This window comes from Aegilops tauschii, chromosome 3, assembly GCF_002575655.3.
Source record: "Aegilops tauschii subsp. strangulata cultivar AL8/78 chromosome 3, Aet v6.0, whole genome shotgun sequence".
Lineage (NCBI taxonomy): Eukaryota > Viridiplantae > Streptophyta > Magnoliopsida > Poales > Poaceae > Aegilops > Aegilops tauschii.
The window spans coordinates 596935649-596955456 of NC_053037.3; the positions used below are offsets into that span (position 1 = coordinate 596935649).

The 19808-nt window shown below is 43.2% G+C and overlaps 1 protein-coding gene across 1 annotated transcript; it reads right to left on the reverse strand.

Moving 5' to 3' along the window:
* Positions 1-11498: 11498 nt before the first annotated feature.
* Positions 11499-15085, reverse strand: LOC141020779 (uncharacterized). The gene is made up of 5 exons (XM_073495721.1): positions 14773-15085; positions 14618-14697; positions 13893-14524; positions 12892-13427; positions 11499-11953 (listed from the first exon to the last, which is right to left on the reverse strand). Exons 1-5 carry the CDS (start codon positions 15083-15085, stop codon positions 11499-11501), a joined length of 2016 nt encoding a protein of 671 aa, XP_073351822.1.
* Positions 15086-19808: the final 4723 nt, after the last annotated feature.

Consider the following 19808-nt stretch of genomic DNA (forward strand, 5'->3'; position numbering starts at 1 on the left):
GTTGGGAACGTAGTAATTTCAAAAAATTTCCTACGCACACCCAAGATCATGGTGATGCATAGCAACGAGAGGGGAGAGTGTTGTCCACGTACCCTCGTAGACCGAAAGCGGAAGCGTTAGTACAACGCGGTTGATGTAGTCGTACGTCTTCACGATCCGACCGATCAAGTACCGAACGCACGGCACCTCCGAGTTCAGCACACGTTCAGCCCGATGACGTCCCTCGAACTCCGATCCAGCCGAGTGTTGAGGGAGAGTTTCGTCAGCATGACGGCGGTGTGACGATGATGATGTTCTACCGACGCAGGGCTTCGCCTACGCACCGCTACAGTATTATCGAGGTGGACTATGGTGGAGGGGGGCACCGCACACGGCTAAAAGATCAAACGATCAATTGTTGTCTCTAGGGTGCCCCCTGCCCCCGTATATAAAGGAGCAAGGGGGGGAGGTGCGGCCAGCCAGGAGGAGGCGCGCCAGGAGGAGTCCTACTCCCACTGGGAGTAGGACTCCCTCCCTTCCTTGTTGGATTAGGAGAAGGGGGAAAGAGGAGGGAGACAAGTAGGAAAGGGGGGGTGCCGCCCCCTCTCCTTGTCCTATTCGGACTAGAGGGGGAGGGGCACGCGGCCTTGCCCTAGCCACCTCTCCTCTTCTCCACTAAGGCCCACTATGGCCCATTAAGCCCCCCCCCCCCAGATTTCACCCGGAACACTTCCGATATCCAAATATAGGCTTCCAATATATCAATCTTCATGTATCGACCATTTCGAGACTCCTCGTCATGTCCGTGATCACATCCGGGACTCCGAACAACCTTTGGTACATCAAAACTCGTAAATTTATAATATAGCCGTCATCAAAACTTTAAGCGTGAGGACCCTACGGGTTCGAGAACTATGTAGACATGACCGAGACATGTCTCCGGTCAATAACCAATAGTGGAACCTGGACGCTCATATTGGCTCCCACATATTCTACGAGGATCTTTATCGGTCAAACCGCATAACAACATACGTTGTTCCCTTTGTCATCGGTATGTTACTTGCCCGAGATTCGATCGTCGGTATCCCAATACCTAGTTCAATATCGTTACCGGCAAGTCTCTTTACTCGTTCTTTAATACATCATCCCGCAACTAACTCATTAGTTGCAATGCTTGCAAGGCTTAAGTGATGTGCATTACCGAGTGGGCCCAGAGATACCTCTCTAACAATCAGAGTGACAAATCCTAATCTCGAAATACGCCAACCCAACAAGTACCTTCGGAGACACCTGTAGAGCACCTTTATAATCACCCAGTTACGTTGTGACGTTTGGTAGCACACAAAGTGTTCCTCCGGTAAACGGGAGTTGCATAATCTCATAGTCATAGGAACATGTATAAGTCATGAAGAAAGCAATAACAACATACTAAACGATTGAGTGCTAAGCTAACGGAATGGGTCAAGTCAATCACATCATTCTCCTAATGATGTGATCCCGTTAATCAAATGACAACCGATGTCTATGGCTAGGAAACATAACCATCTTTGATCAACGAGCTAGTCAAGTAGAGGCATACTAGTGACACTCTGTTTGTCTATGTATTCACACAAGTATTATGTTTCCGGTTAATACAATTCTAGCATGAATAATAAACATTTATCATGATATAAGGAAATAAATAATAACTTTATTATTGCCTCTAGGGCATATTTCCTTCAGTAAAATGACTCAGGAACCTTTGTATCCTGAGGGCCACCCTAAGAGAATTGAGCAGGATCCTCAGAGAACTAATGTTGATACACCTAGTCCTTCTAAAAGGAAGAAAAAGAAGAATGATAGGACTTTGCATGCTTCTAGTGAACCTGTTGTAGACACACCTGAGAATCCCAATGATATTTCTGTTTTCTGATGCCGAAACACAATCTGGTGATGAACACGAACCTAGTGATAATATTAATGATGATGTTCATGTTGATGCTCAACCTAGCAATAACAATGATGTAGAGATTGAACCTGCTGTTGATCTTGATAACTCACAATCAAAGAATCAACGTTATGATAAGAGAGACTTCATTGTTAGGAAGCACGGTAAAGAAAGAGAACCATGGGTTCAGAAACCCATGCCTTTTCCTCCTAAACCATCCAAGAAAAAGGATGATGAGGATTTTGAGCGTTTTGCTGAAATGACTAGACCTATGTTTTTGCGTATGCGTTTGATTGATATGCTTAAAATGAATCCTTATGGTAAGTACATGAAGGATATTGTTACAAATAAAAGAAATATACCGGAAGCTGAAATTTCCACCATGCATGCTAATTATACTTTTAAAGGTGGAATACCCAAGAAACTAGGAGATCCAGGAGTACCAACTATACCATGCTCCATTAAAAGAAACTATGTTAGAACTGCTTTATGTGATCTTGGAGCCGGTGTTAATGTTATGCCTATCTCTTTATATCGTAGACTTGATTTGAATAAGTTGACACCTACTGAAATATCTTTGCAAATGACCGATAAATCAACTGCTATACCTGTCGGTATTTGTGAGGATGTGCCTGTTGTGGTTGCAAACGTTACTATTTTAACGGACTTTGTTATTCTTGATATTCCCGAGGACGATAGTATGTCGATTATCCTTGGTAGACCCTTTTTGAATACTGCAGGGGCTGTTATTGATTGCAACAAAGGAAATGTCACTTTTCATGTTAATGGTAATGAGCATACGGTACACTTTCCGAGGAAACAACCTCAAGTCCACATTATCCATTCTATTGGAAAATTTTCAACTATTACTATCGGAGGTTTTGAATTCCCTCTTCCTACTGTCAAGAAGAAATATGATATTCTTATTGTTGGGGACGTGCATATCCCCGTTGAGGTAACTTAGTGTTATTCAAAATTTCTCCGGTTTCATGCGATTCGGAATGAGTTTGTTAACAAGACTTGATCAACCTTGTTAGTGGATTCCTTTTGATGAGCATGAGATGGATGAAGTTAGAAAGCACAACTTTATGAACCCTCCTTTTACCTTATGTTATTTAGATTAAATAAAGCAAAAATAGTATTATCTGTCAGTTTTCTGAATTATCCGTGCAATAAAAAATACCCTGAAAATAGAAGTTCTCCAAATGCCCTGAAAATGAAATATGAATTTTTCTAGAATATTTGAGAATATCTGGCACTGAGAACACATCAGGGGGAGCAAGCACCTGGCCACGAGGGTCCAGGGCGCGCCCCCTGCCTTGTGGGCCCCTGGTGGCCCTCCTCCACTTATTCCTGCACCCACACACTCCTTCTTCCTCCCAAAAAAATCACCAACCAGCTCAAGCACGAGTTCTAGCTCATTTCGCTGCGATTTTCGATCTCCTTGCTCAAAGCTCCACTCACAAAACTGCTTTGGGGGATTGTTCTTCGCTATGTGACTCCTCCAATGGTCCAATTAGTTTTTATTCTAGTGCTTTATTTATTGCAAATTTCTGCTGCTTAGGTGACCCTGTTCTTGAGCTTGCATGACAAATTTATATGGTCCCAAGTAGTTCTAATGCATGATATAGTCTCTAGGCACTTGTGGGAGTAGTTGCTATCAATCTTGTTGAGTTTGGTTCACTTTTATTTTGAGTTACTAAAAATTTCAGAAATTTTTCAGAGGAAGAAATATGTTTAGGAAAATATACCAAGGTGGTTCTTCAAGGAAGCAAGGACCCAAGCCAGCAATACGTGAGCCGAATCATGAACCACCAAGAGAAGCTCAAGTGCGGCCTTGTGAATGGCCGTCAGAGGATTTCATGATCCAAGTAGGAATTAAGGAGGAATTTGACGCATATGTGCGTAATGCCGAACTCGAGGGCTTCATGCTAGATAAGTGCCCTCAATACTACCACCTCACTAATTCCTTTGTGAGAAGATTTAAATTTACTTCATCACGCAATTCTCACATGGTCCTGTTTGATCTTTATAATAAATCTTATACTATGGACTTAGAAGATTTTAATACTGCTTGTAAACTTCCGCAATGGGGTAGTGCTAGTGAACCACGCAAATCTGAATTTAAAGATTTTCTTGCTAGTATCACTGTGGGGGAATCAAGGGAAATAACACAAGCTACCATAGGGAGCATTCATTTTCCTGCTATACATTATTTTGCTCTCTTTATAGGTAGATGCATAAATGGTATGGATGAGGCATGTCACATGTGTGTTCCAGATCTTAGTGTTCTCAAGAGTGCTGTATTAGGAGATAAACAATATAACTTGGGGTCCATTGTTGCACGTAGGTTGCATAATAATGGTTTAAGTGGAGACTTGTTTGGCGGGATTTATGCAACCCGTGTGGCTAATTTTCTTGAGATACCCATACATGAAAATGATATGGAATTGCCCCCCTCTTATTTAGATTATAATGCTATGGTTCGCCATCAGTTTATTGAGAGGAATGAACAACCTCTCCAGTACCGACTAATGTTTGACAGGCGCCGCACTATCCATGTTGCTCTCCCTGCTCCTACCTTCTTTGACTTTCAGGCAAAAGGGAGATATATTATAACCAGGGAGGAGGTGAACGAGTATAAGAGGAGGACGGAGGCAGCTCGCCTCCAAGCTACAGCTCATGAGGCAATAACTGCTGCTTCTTGATACGTCTCCGTCGTATCTATAATTTTTGATTGTTCCATGCCAATATTCTACAACTTTCATATACTTTTGGCAACTTTTTATACTATTTTTGGGACTAACATATTGATTCAGTGCCCAGTGCCAGTTCCTGTCTGTTGCATGTTTTTTGTTTCACAGAAAATCCATATCAAACGGAGTCCAAACGGGATAAAAAATGATGGAGATTTTTTTTGGAATATTTGTGATTTTTGGGAAGAAGAATCAACGCGATACGATGCTCGAGGGGGCCACGAGGCAGGGGGGCGCGCCCCAGGGGGTCAGGCGTGCCCTGGACCCTCGTGGCCACCCCGTAAGGCGGTTGGAGCCCTTCTTTCGCCGCAAGAAAGCTAATTTCCGGATAGAGATCGTGTCCAAAATTCAGCCCAATCGGAGTTACGGATCTTCGGTTATAAAAGAAACGGTGAAAGGCCAGATCTGAGAACACAGAAACAGAGAGAGACAATGAGACAGATCCAATCTCGGAGGGGCTCTCGCCCCTCCCATGCCATGGAGGCCAAGGACCAGAGGGGAAACCCTTCTCCCATCTAGGGAGGAGGTCAAGGAAGAAGAAGAAGGGGGCCCCTCTCCCCTCTCTTCCGGTGGCACCGGAACGCTGCCGTGGCCACCATCATCATCACCGCGATCTTCACCAACACCTCGCCATCTTCACCAACATCTCCATCACCTTCCGCCCTCTATCTATAGCGGTCCACTCTCCCGCAACCCGTTGTACCCTCTACTTGAACATGGTGCTTTATGCTTCATATTATTATCCAATAATATGTTGCCATCCTATGATGTCTGAGTAGATTTTCGTTGTCCTATTGGTGGTTGATGAACTGCTATGATTGATTTAATTTGCTTGTGGTTATGTTGCTGTCCTTTGGTGACCATCATATGAGCGCGCGCATGGATCACACCATAGGGTTAGTTGTATGTTGATAGGACTATGTATTGGAGGGCAAGAGTGACAGAAGCTTCTACCTAGCATAGAAATTGATGCATACGGGATTGAAGGGGGACCAATATATCTTGATGCTATGGTTTGGTTTTACCTTAATGAACGTTAGTAGTTGCGGATGCTTGATAATAGTTCCAATCATAAGTGCATAGAATTCCAAGTCAGGGATGACATGCTTGCAGTGGCCTCTCCCACATAATACTTGCTATCGGTCTAGTAAAGTAGTCAATTGCTTAAGGGAAAATTTCGCAACTCCTACCACCACTTTTCTACACTCGCTATTTTTACTTTATTGTGTCTTTATCTAAACAACCCCTAGTTTTTATTTACGTACTCTTTATTATCTTGCAAACCTATCCAACAACACCTACAAAGTACTTCTAGTTTCATACTTGTTCTAGGTAAAGCGAACGCTAAGCGTGCGTAGAGTTGTATCGGTGGTCGATAGAACTTGAGGGAATATTTGTTCTAACTTTAGCTCCTCGTTGGGTTCGACACTCTTACTTATCGAAAGAGGCTACAGTTGATCCCCTATACTTGTGGGTTATCAAGACCTTTTTCTGGCGCCGTTGCCGGCGAGTCATAGCGTGGGGTGAATATTCTCGTGTGTGCTTGTTTGCTTTATCACTAAGTAGTTTTTATTTTGTGGTCTTGTTTTCTATCTTTAGTTATGGGTAGGAAATGCAAAATACCAAAAAAGTTAGTTGTACCTACTGAACTAATGGTTGAAGAACCACTCAAAATCTATCACACTCCTGAAGCTTATTACTTGGATCATCTTCGATCCCTATGTGCTTGTGCTGAAACCCCAACTAGCTTAGTTGAGGGAAAATCTTTAGATGAGCATGCTTGTTATGTGCGACACCGCATATCTGAAAAAGGGAAATGTTTACTGGATCAAATTCAACGTTTGCAATGCTATGCTTGGAATTTATGCGAAATATATGATATTACTTGTTGTTCTGAAGACCCTAAGAAACACCTTCCCTACCAATGTTTGTTTAGTGATAATGGAATCGTGTCTTCTTATGCTAAGGGTGTTTATAATTACTATGATGTTCAACAAATTGAAGAATTTGTTGCTTTTAAGGGTGCTTATGAAATTGCTTCTTTGATTGAAAAGTATGATGCTACTCTTTACAAATCTGAAAATTTTGCCATACTTGAATATTGTTATGAGAATTATGCTTCTAATGCCTATGTTAAACCATATATCGAGGTCTCCTCCGCTGTCCAAGAAGAGACTAATATTTTGCAGGAGTCTATGGAAGAAGAAATGGATGAAACTGTGAGCTCATTGGATGAAAAAGATGATGAGGAGAGCAAAGAACAAAAGGAGGAAGAGCGGATTAGCTACCCATGCCCACCTTCTAATGAGAGTAACTCTTCAACTCATACATCGTTTAATTTCCCTTCGTGCTTACCGAAGGATGATTGCTATGATGATTGTTATGATCCCGTTGATTCTCTTGAAATATCCCTTTTTGATGATGCTTGCTATGCTTCTGGCCAAGATGCCAATATGAATTATGCTTATGGAGATGAACTTGCTATAGTTCCTTATGTTAAACATGAAATTGTTGCTATTGCACCCACGCATGATAGTCCTATTATCTTTTTGAATTCTCCCGACTACACTATATCGGAGAAGTTTGCACTTATTAAGGATTATATTGGTGGGTTGCGTTGTACTATTACACATGATGATTTTGATGAATGTAATATGCATGTGCTTGCTGCTCCTACTTGCAATTATTATGAGAGAGGAACTATATCTCCACCTCTCTATGTTTCCAACATGATAAAATTGCAAGAAACTGTTTATACTATGCATTGGCCTTTACTATGTGTGTATGAATTGTTCTTTTATGACATGCCGATGCATAGGAAGAGAGTTAGACTTCGTCATTGCTTGATAAATGTTGCTTTGTGCTCACTACTAAATGCCAAATCATTGCTAATTAAAATTGGCTTTGATATACCTTGAGATCCGGGTGGATTCACTACTTGAGCACTATATGCCTAGCTTAATGGCTTTAAAGAAAGCGCTGCCAGGGAGACAACCCGGAAGTTTTAGAGAGTCATTTATTTCTGTTGAGTGCTTTCATATAGTTTAAAAACAAAAAAATAAAGAGGGGAACCCAAAACTTTTCAAAAAGAAAAGTGAAAGTGAGATAGACGAGCATTGTGAAAGTGGGGGACGTCCTTGAACTATGTTCATGCCCATGGAAAATTTGTGAATCTTAATTACAGAAACTTTTCAACAAAAATAATTACCCCTTGTACAATTCCATTTTATTATAAAAACAATGTGCCAAGGTTTGCCTTTAGGATGTTTACAATGCTTGTTGGTTTGTACGGTGCAGGACAGAAACTTTGGCTGTAGTGCGCGATTTTACATTTTTTACTGGAATGCCAAATGGTTCTGAAACTTTTTGCACTGTCTTTCTATACAAATTGTTTATTTTTCTTAATGTTTGCAGAATTTTTAAAGTACCAGAAGTATGGTTAATGTTCAGATTATTACAGACTGTTCTGTTTTAGACAGATTCTGTTTTTGATGCATAGTTTGCTTGTTTTGATGAAACTATCAATTTATATCAGTGGATTAAGCCAACAAAAAGTTATACTACAGTAGACACAATGAAAAAACAAAATATGAATTGGTTTGCAACAGTACTTATAGTAGTGATTTGCTTTATTATACTAACGGATCTTACCGAGTTTTCTGTTGAAGTTTTGTGTGGATGAAGTGTTCGATGATCGAGAAGGTCTCGATGTGAGGAGAAGGAAGAGAGGCAAGAGCTCAAGCTTGGGGATGCCCAAGGCACCCCAAGTAAATATTCAAGGAGACTCAAGCGTCTAAGCTTGGGGATGCTCCGGAAGGCATCCCATCTTTCCTCAACAAGCATCGGTATGTTTTCGGATTCGTTTCGTTCATGCGATATGTGCAAATCTTGGAGCGTCCTTTGCATTTAGTTTTTACTTTTCTTTTATGCACCATGCTGGTATGAGATAGTCCTTGGTTGATTTATAGAATGCTCTCTGCACTTCACTTATATCTTTTGAGTATGGCTTTATAGAATGCTTCATGTGCTTCACTTATATCATTTGAAGTTTGGATTGCCTATTTCTCTTTACATAGAAAACCGCCATTTGTAGAATGCTCTTTTTCTTCACTTATATTTGTTAGAGCGTGGGCATATCTTTTGTAGAAAGAATTAAACTCTCTTGCGTCACTTATATCTATTTAGAGAGATGACAGGAATTGGTCATTCACATGGTTAGTCATAAAATCCTACATAAAACTTGTAGATCAATGAATATGATGTGTTTGATTCCTTGCAATAGTTTTGCGATATAACGATGGTGATATTAGAGTCATGCTAGTGGGTAGTTGTGGATTAGTAGAAATACTTGTGTTGAGGTTTGTGATTCCCGTAGCATGCACGTATGGTGAACCGTTATGTAACGAAGTTGGAGCATGAGGTATTTATTGATTGTCTTCCTTATGAGTGGCGGTCGGGGATGAGCGATGGTCTTTTCCTACCAATCTATCCCCCTAGGGGCATGCGTAGTAGTACTTTGCTTCGAGGGCTAATAAACTTTTGCAATAAGTATATGAGTTCTTTATGACTAATGTGAGTCCATGGATTATACGCACTCTCACCCTTCCATCATTGCTAGCCTCTTCGGTACCGTGCATTGCCCTTTCTCACATCGAGAGTTGGTGCAAACTTCGCCGGTGCATCCAAACCCCATGATACGATATGCTCTGTCACACATAAACTGTAGGGGAACGCGACAGAAAACGAAAATTTTCGGTATAGCGAGCACACCCGGACCACTATGGAGACTGCATACAAGGTTTGATCTGATCCGTACCGACTCGATGCGCAGCGGAAGAAGAGTCGGTGTAGATCATCGGTGCAGATCCCCGCAGCTAGGATTTACAACCTCCCAACCACGAGGATGTACTCCCTCTCTGGACAGCCTTTCGGGAGGCGGTCGGACAGTCCCCCGGACAATGTCGCGGACAGCCCTTCGGGAGGACCCTCGAAACTCGGACGGAGACTCGGACAGCCCTTCGGGAGCACACTCGAACAGCCCCTTGGGAAAAAGATCGAAACTACAATCTCTCTATGGGTTGCACACATACGGTGTCAGCTATCCGGCAGGGCTTCGCCGTCCAGAACTAGTTCCTGTCGGAACCCAGACAGCCTTACGGCTCTACGAAACTCTTTTCGTGGGAGGGAGAGAAGAAGCCAGATAATGCATGGCATGTGTATGAGAGCAAGGGATGAGGTTTGGGCTGCCCACTCCTCCTCTATTTATAGGAAAGCCAAGGGGTAGGGATGGCTCACAAAAACCCAAAATGCCCATGCAAATGTCACACATGAAGGGCATAATGGGGAGTGAAGTGGAGCTCCATGGAGCCCCACACATGTGGCCGGCCAACCCCCTTGGGAGACCCCCATGAGGAGCATGCTTGGCCCCCAAGCCCTTCTAGAAGCCTTTTGGAAATATCCCAAAAAGCACTTTCACTATTCACGACGACATTTTTCAGCGTCTGTTCGAACTGAAAATATTTATGTGGGCTTAGAACATTTCCAGTACCCACCAAAATTATTTTCAACGCGTTCCGAAACAATTCCGGTTTAGTGATTTTCATCTGCGAAAAGCATCTGAAGTGGCTCCGGCAGCTCCGGAACATTTCCGGTTTTTATCTCAGAAAATTCCAAAAAGCTTCCAGAATGATTCTGGCATCCTCCAAGAATTATCAGGCATGTGCCGAAACCAATTTGACTTAATGGTGTATCCCGAAAGAACTTTTCGGTATCATCGAAACTTATCCGATGACCTCTCTCTGCGGTACGATTCCACTGTCCGAAACTTTTCGGTGTCCGAAACTTTTTCGGTGATTTTCTCTTAGACTCCCTGTCTAGTATTCAGCAGATAGATGACCCTTAAGCGTGTGACCCTATAGGTTCGGTGAAGTATAGACATGACCTGGAACCCCTTCCGATCAATGAGCAACATCGGAGCCGTGGACACCCATATTGACCCCTATACCCACACGAATGAATATTCGAGTGAACCTCCAGTTGCAGTGAGCTATTCCTGTTGCTTCGCGATATGTCACAAACACCCGAGGTGAGATTTATTGCATGCCCATGGACGAACAATTTGTCCACCATGCAAGTTACCTCGTTACCGGTTTTGTTCTCTTTTCTCGTTTCCGTGTTCCGGCATCCCAGTGATCAAATCACAAGGTGTCTGGCCAGACGATTATGGATACCGTAACAACAAGAGGGCCCGAGAATATCTCTCCATCCTTGGAGGAGCAAATCCCAATCTTGAGCTATCTCGTTACTTGCCATACTTTTCCGTGAATCCGTAAGCCGCCGTAATAGCCACCCAGTTACGGATGACGTTTAGCAAACCCCAAAGTTCACAAAGCAAGTACGAAGGAACTCGATTCTCTCATGGTCTAAGGAATTATGCAAACATTAACTATCTCTGTGTTATTAACCATAAACTTGTGACGAAAAGAATCTCATAGCATAACATCAATCTGGGTCGATTCAACACAAGTGTTCTACCAACATCGCGCCCTCAGAATTGCCAGCATAGACATGCCCATGATCAGGAAAACAGGATCATCATGCAATACATGAGCCAGTCTTAGAGGAAGGACTAGGAATACATTTTACCGTTTAGTATACCACACGTGCATATGAGTTTCCCTCCGAGCCTCGTGGATATTGCAGACTCGGGAATCATTGCAGTTATAGCATGGAAGCTAAACATTCATTACAAACTTTGGAGATATAAAATAACTGTTATTACTGCCTCTAGGGCATATCTCCTACAGACTCCCACTTGCACTAGAGTCATAATCCAGTTACATGGCTTCCCTAACACCAATGGCTATCCGGTGCTGCTCATGCTTTGCTCGGGGTAGAGGCTTTGTCATCGGGTCTGACACATTCAGATCCGTGTGAACTTTGCGTACTTTCACTAAACCCTCTTCGACATGATGTCGAATGAGTTTATATTTGCGTTGAATATGTCTTGTCTTATGGTGTGAACTTGGCTCCCTTGCTTGAGCCACGGCGCCACTATTATCACAATACATTTCCACCGGGTCCAGAGCACTTGGAACCACACCAAGGTCTTCAAGAAATTGCTTGATCCATACCGCCTCCTTGGAGGCTTCTGAAGCGGCAACATACTCCGCCTCCGTCGTAGAATCCGCCACAGTCTTTTGTTTGGAACTTTTCCAATCAACTGCGCCGCCGTTCAATATGAAAACATAGCCTGATTGAGATTTGAAGTCATCTGGGTCAGTCATGAAGCCTGCATCAGTGTAACCACTTACAATGAGCTCTTCATCACCTCCGTACACAAGGAGTAAATCCTTGGTCCTTCTGAGGTACTTAAGAATACCCTTGACTGCGGCCCAGTGTTCCAACCCTGGATCACTTTGGTACCGGCTGCTAACACTTAGCGCATAGGAAACATATGGTCTTGTACATAGCATGGCATACATAATAGAACCAACTGCCGAGGCATATGGAACATCATTCATTTGTACTCGCTCATCCAGAGTCCGAGGACTCTGGTTTTTGCAAAGCACTGTGCCAGGTGACATGGGGAGTAGGCCTTTCTTGGAGTTCTCCATGTTGAACCTTTTCAACACCTTGTCAATGTACATGCTTTGGCTAAGCGCTATCAGGCGTTTTGATCTATCTCTATAGATTCTGATGCCCAATACATATGCCACTTCACCTAAGTCTTTCATGAAAAACTTTTCTTCAATGAGTCTTTTATTTCGCTAAGAAAATTCACGTCATTTCCAATCAATAATATGTCATCCACATACAAGATTAGAAATGCTTTTGCGCTCCCACTAAACTTCTTGTAAACACAAGATTCTTCGTCATTCCTGATGAAGCCAAATTCTTTGACCACTTCATCAAAACGAATGTTCCAGCTCCTTGACGCTTGCTTCAGACCATAAATGGCTTTCTGAAGTTTGCATACCTTTCCAGCATCCTTATGAACGACAAAACCTTCTGGCTGTATCATGTATACATCCTCTTTGAGGTTTCCATTTAGGAATGCCGTTTTGACATCCATCTGCCATATTTCATAATCGAAATAAGCAGCAATTGCTAGTAATATCCGAACAGACCTAAGCATAGCTACCGGCGAGAAAGTCTCGTCGTAGTCCACTCCTGGAACTTGTGTGAACCCTTTCGCGACAAGTCTAGCTTTGTGGATAGTAATGTTACCATCCGCGTCTGTCTTCCTTTTGAAAATCCATTTACAACCAATCGGCTTTACGCCTTCAGGAAGTTCTTCCAAGTTCCAAACATGGTTTTCGTACATGGATTCCATTTCGGATTTCATGGCCTTGTGCCATTCCTTTGAGCTGGGCCCCGCCATCGCTTCCTTGTAGTGCGCAGGTTCATCGTCTTCAAGAATGAAGATTTCATTATGAAACCATTCAGGTGGCTGGATAGCCCTACCTGATCTGCGCGGTTCAGTTACAACATTGTCTGAAGTCTCCGCATCATATGCGACAACTTCCGGCTCAGTTGCAGGGATAATGAGCGGAATTTCTTCCGGTTCCTTAGCCATATCAACAGTTGCCGAAGATTCACTAATCTCATCAAGTTGTACTGTCCTCCCACTTAATTCTTTGGCGAGAAAATCTTTCTCAAGAAAGACTCCGCTTTTAGCTACAAACACTTTGTGCTCGGAGGGTAGGTAGAAGGAATACCCAATTGTTTCTTTTGGATAACCTACAAAGTTACACTTGTCTGATCTGGGATCGAGTTTGGTAGGTTGTAAACGTTTTACATGTACCTCACATTCCCAAATTTTAAGATGCGACAAACTGGGTTTCTTCCCATTCCACATCTCATGTGGTGTCGTCTTAACAGACTTAGATGGTGCTCTGTTTAGTGTGTGAGCGGCAGTTTCTAGTGCATGACCCCAAAAAGATCTCGGCAAATCTGTAAGAGACATCATCGACCTTACCATGTCCAACAGGGTTCGGTTACGTCTTTCCGATACTCCGTTTCTCTGTGGAGTTCCGGGAGGCGTAAGCTGTGAAACGATTCCACGGTCACTCAGATGTTGGCCAAACTCATGACTAAGATATTCGCCTCCGCGATCAGACCGCAGAAACTTAATCTTTTTGTTACGATGATTTTCTACCTCATTCTGAAATTCTTTGAACTTTTCAAAGGTTTCCGACTTATGCTTCATTAAGTAGATATAGCCATACCGACTTACATCATCAGTAAAAGTCACGAAGTAGAAATACCCACCCCGTGCGGCTGTGCTCATTGGACCACATACATCACTATGTATTATTTCCAATAATTCACCCGCCCGTTCAGGATGACCCGTGAACGGCGTCTTGGTCATTTTCCCCATCAGACAAGCTTCGCATGTGTCAAATGATTCAAAATCAAAGGACGGTAAAACTCCATCTCTCTGGAGTCTTTGCATACATTTCTTTCTGATGTGGCCAAGCCGACAGTGCCACAAGTAAGTGGTGGTGGCATCAGCCTTCTTAAGGCGTTTGGCATTCACGTTAAAGACATCATTTTCACATTCAAGATTTAGTATGAAAAGGCCCCCAACAATGGGTGCAAATCCATAAAACATATCCTTACAATAAAGTGAACAACCATTGTTCTCAGACTTGTACGAATACCCATCGTGTACTAAACATGATCCGGAGATAATGTTTCTACACAACAGTGGAACAAAATAACAGTTACTTAGTTCTAAGATAAATCCTGAAGGGAGACGTAGAGGCATAATGCCGACGGCTTGAGCGGCGATCCCAGTGCCGTTCCCGACGCGCATTACGACTTCATTCTCTGCCAGCTTGCGCACCTTCTGAAGCCCCTGTATCGAGTTGCAAATGTGAGCAACCGATCCGGTATCAAATACCCAAGACTTAGAATTTTCGCTAGCAAGCAAAACGTCAATGACATTAACTTGTATAACAATTATACCTTTTCCGGTTTTCCCGGTCTTCTTATCTTCCAGATACTTCTTGCAGTTTCTCTTCCAGAGTCCTGTGCCCTTGCAGTAGAAGCACTCAGTTTCATTCTTGGCTCCGCCCTTAGAGTTGCTTTGGGAGCCGGTCTTACCGGCGCCCTTGCCCTTCTTTGGCTTGCCTTTCTTCTTTTTGAAACTGGCGGTTTTATTCACAAGCAACACTTGCTTGTGATTTTTCCGCAGTCCTCCTTCTGTAGTTTTCAGCATGGCGAGCACTTCTTCCGGCGTCTTCTCCATCCCTGTCATGTTGTAGTTCATGACAAAACCGTCGTAAGACGGGGGGAGTGAAGAAAGCAACATGTCCATCATATGGCCAGGTGGAAGTGGAAATTCTAGGGCTTTAAGCCTTTCAGAATAGCCAATCATTTTGACCACGTGTTCGCCAACTGAACTACCCTCAGCCATCTTGCAATCCATCAAAGCCTTCATGATATCATATCGTTCAGACTTTGCGGTTTCCTTGTACATAGCATCCAATTCCCGGATCATATCACGGGCTTTATGGAATTCAAAACGTTTTTGAAGCCCTGGACTCATGCAAGCTAGCATGAGGCACTGCACTAAGTTGTGATCATCATCCTTAGTGGCCCAGACATTTTGTTCATCTACCGGTGCATCTGCCGCCGGTTTAGCTGGAAGAGCAGTTTCAAGCACGTACAATTTCTTAGCGCTCCTGAGGACAATCCTCAGGTTACGGACCCAGTCCGCGTAGTTGTTTCCAGTCGTAGCTAACTTCTCTTTCTCTAACATCGGGCCTAAGTTGAACGCGGTGTTGCGAGCCATTTGATCTACAACGAAAACACAAGTTTCACTTAGACTTTGTTTATAATGAAATTTGCACTAGTGAATAAACATTTTTATTCTAAAGTGTGCTCTCACTCAAATCAATATCTCTCAAAATTGATTTTGAGTGATTCAAGATCCAAATATCAATTCAACGTCATAGAATCATCATCTCATGACGAGGATTTCAATTGGTAGGCCAACTTGCCGATCACATCTCTATGTGACTCTTGTTCATCTTTCGATGCGTGTGTTCCGAGCTCAGGACGATCCTGCCATGAACGTCAAGACAACCAAGTGATCTTGCTGCGAGGTCTGACCTCACCCGCCTTACATTTCTCCAATCGTTCGTACCCATGCATCCATGGCGCACCCTGAAAGGATAGATGTTGTGACGGTGCTGCACTTGGGAGAACACTAACTACTTGATATTTGAAGTGAGAGATCACCCTAATAAAAGCGACTACCGCGCAATCAAGAAGGGTGCATCAAGAGGGATAAACATCTCAGGCAATTCATAATAGCATGATATGGTATAGCCTCTTCTGACGGAGAAGTCAAGTATTTCTTTGTCTCCGGCATTCGCGTCGGTGTTCACCTTTGCGAAGATTGCCACCACCTTGTCGATGCACCAGATAATATCACTATCTCCATAGCAGATAAAATAAATGCATTACTTAAGGTTGACACGTAGGTCATTAAAGTGCAATCATATGGCTCCAGCCATCATGCTGAATCATGACACGCAGGTCATGTTAATTACATTATATAGTCATCTCATACACAATCAAATTGAATATGAGCATTGCTATACCACATCACATGCACATCCTGCAAAACCAAGTTAGACGCCTCTAATCGGTTTATGCAAAATTTTATTTTACGTGGCTTCTAAGGTTTTGACTTAAACCGCAGCTACCAACGTTTTATCTTCAAGTATGATTATTCAAGTTGCTAGATTAACATCTCGGGGTGTATGAAACACGAGATAATTAAATCTCGAGCCCCATACTAAACTTCATCATACGCATGACCCCCGTGCAGATCATATCCGCAATGCCCTTTCATCTGCGAATTTCATCTTTCTTTTGACTATGGCAGAACCCAAAGAACTGATAGCACTTCCATGATCAATCAGGATCACGGATTGCCAGAACTTTGTCAAATTCCACCATGCTGTCTCGAGATTGAGCAAACGCAAATTCTAGGGAAGCAGCAAGAACGTCGGGTAACAGATTTCATCTGTCACCCGCATAAATAATTTTCAGCAATAGATCGCATCTACTCCAAAATTATATTATGCAATACCCATACATCTCCATGTATTCTAGATCGTAACCTGCATCTACGCATAGCACGGCTCTTGATGCCACTGTAGGGGAACGCGACAGAAAACGAAAATTTTCGGTATAGCGAGCACACCCAGGACCACTATGGAGACTGCATACAAGGTTTGATCTGATCCGTACCGACTCGATGCGCAGCGGAAGAAGAGTCGGTGTAGATCGTTGGTGCAGATCCCCGCAGCTAGGATTTACAACCTCCCAAGCACGAGGATGTACTCCCTCTCCGGACAGCCTTTCGGGAGGCGGTCGGACAGTCCCCCGGACAATGTCGCGGACAGCCCTTCGGGAGGACCCTCGAAACTCGGACGGAGACTCGGACAGCCCTTCGGGAGGACACTCGAACAGCCCCTTGGGAAAAAGATCGAAACTACAATCTCTCTACGGGTTGCACACATACGATGTCAGCTATCCGGTAGGGCTTCGCCGTCCAGAACTAGTTCCTGTCGGAACCCAGACAGCCTTACGGCTCTACGAAACTCTTTTCGTGGGAGGGAGAGAAGAAGCCAGATAATGCATGGCATGTGTATGAGAGCAAGGGATGAGGTTTGGGCTGCCCACTCCTCCTCAATTTATAGGAAAGCCAAGGGGTAGGGATGGCTCACAAAAACCCAAAATGCCCATGCAAATGTCACACATGAAGGGCATAATGGGGAGTGAAGTGGAGCTCCATGGAGCCCCACACATGTGGCCGGCCAACCCCCTTGGGGGACCCCCATGAGGAGCATGCTTGGCCCCCAAGCCCTTCTAGAAGCCTTTTGGAAATATCCCAAAAGGTGACTCACCATAAAATATCCCAAAAAGCACTTTCACTATTCACGACGACATTTTTCAGCGTCTGTTCGAACTGAAAATATTTATGTGGGCTTAGAACATTTCCAGTACCCACCAAAATTATTTTCAACGCGTTCCGAAACAATTCCGGTTTAGTGATTTTCATCTGCGAAAAGCATCTGAAGTGGCTCCGGCAGCTCCGGAACATTTCCGGTTTTTATCTCAGAAAATTCCAAAAAGCTTCCAGAATGATTCTGGCATCCTCCAAGAATTATCAGGGATGTGCCGAAACCAATTTGACTTAATGGTGTATCCCGAAAGAACTTTTCGGTATCATCGAAACTTATCCGATGACCTCTCTCTGCGGTACGATTCCGCTGTCCGAAACTTTTCGGTGTCCGAAACTTTTTCGGTGATTTTCTCTTAGACTCCCTGTCTAGTATTCAGCAGATAGATGACCCTTAAGCGTGTGACCCTATAGGTTTGGTGAAGTATAGACATGACCTGGAACCCCTTCCGATCAATGATCAACATCGGAGCCGTGGACACCCATATTGACCCCTATACCCACACGAATGAATATTCGAGTGAACCTCCAGTTGCAGTGAGCTATTCCTGTTGCTTCGCGATATGTCACAAACACCCGAGGTGAGATTTATTGCATGCCCATGGACGAACAATTTGTCCACCATGCAAGTTACCTCGTTACCAGTTTTGTTCTCTTTTCTCGTTTCCGTGTTCCGGCATCCCAGTGATCAAATCACAAGGTGTCTGGCCAGACGATTATGGATACCATAACAACGAGAGGGCCCGAGAATATCTCTCCATCCTTGGAGGAGCAAATCCCAATCTTGAGCTATCTCGTTACTTGCCATACTTTTCTGTGAACCCGTAAGCCGCCGTAATAGCCACCCAGTTACGGATGACGTTTAACAAACCCCAAAGTTCACAAAGCAAGTACGAAGGAACTCGATTCTCTCATGGTCTAAGGAATTATGCAAACATTAACTATCTCTGTGTTATTAACCATAAACTTGTGACGAAAAGAATCTCATAGCATAACATCAATTTGGGTCGATTCAACACAAGTGTTCTACCAACATCGCGCCCTCAGAATTGCCAGCATAGACATGCCCATGATCAGGAAAACAGGATCATCATGCAATACATGAGCCAGTCTTAGAGGCAAGACTAGGAATACATTTTACCGTTTAGTATACCACACGTGCATATGAGTTTCCCTCCGAGCCTCGTGGATATTGCAGACTCGGGAATCATTGCAGTTATAGCATGGAAGCTAAACATTCATTACAAACTTTGGAGATACAAAATAACTGTTATTACTGCCTCTAGGGCATATCTCCTACATAAACCTCATTATATCTTCGTGAAAACAGCCACCATACCTACCTATCATGGCATTTCCATAGCCATTCCGAGATATATTGCCATGCAACTTCCATCATCATCATATACATGACTTGAGCATTTATTGTCATATTGCTTTGCATGATCGTAAGATAGCTAGCATGATGTATTCATGGCTTGTCCGTTTTTTGATGTCATTGCTATGCTAGATCATTGCACATCCCGGTACACCGCCAGAGGCATTCATATAGAGTCATATCTTTGTTCTAGTATTGAGTTGTAATATTGAGTTGTAAGTAAATAAAAGTGTTATGATCATCATTATTAGAGCATTGCCCCATCCAAAAAAAAGAGGCCAGAGAAGCCTAAATAAAAAAAAGGGGGCCAAAGAAGCCCGCAAAAAAAAGAAAAAAAAGAAAAAGAAAAGGGGGCAATGTTACTATCCTTTTACCACACTTGTGCTTCAAAGTAGCACCATGTTCTTCATATAGAGAGTCTGTTGAGTTATCACTTTCATATACTAGTGGGAATTTTCATTATAGAACTTGGCTTGTATATTCCGATGATGGGCTTCCTCAAATGCCCGAGGTCTTCATGAGCAAGCAAGTTGGATGCACACCCACTTAGTTTCAGTTTGAGCTTTCATACACTTATAGCTCTAGTGCATCCGTTGCATGGCAATCCCTACTCCTCGCATTGACATCAATTGATGGGCATCTCCATAGCCCATTGATTAGCCGCGTCGATGTGAGACTTTCTCCCTTTTTGTCTTCTCCACATAACCCCCATCATCATATTCTATTCCACCTATAGTGCTACATCCATGGCTTGCACTCATGTATTGCGTGAGGGTTGAAAAA

What these genes read in the sequence shown, in the direction of transcription:
- LOC141020779 (XM_073495721.1), bottom strand. Translation starts at nt 15,085, where the DNA reads ATGGCTGAGGGTAGTTCAGTTGGCGAACACGTGGTCAAAATGATTGGC. An exon ending in AAGGTATAATTGTTATACAA is followed by an intron (nt 14,525 to 14,617) that starts GTTAATGTCATT and finishes AACTCGATACAG; the next exon opens with GGGCTTCAGAAGGTGCGCAA. An exon ending in TTTACTGATGATGTAAGTCG is followed by an intron (nt 13,428 to 13,892) that starts GTATGGCTATAT and finishes ACTCGATCCCAG; the next exon opens with ATCAGACAAGTGTAACTTTG.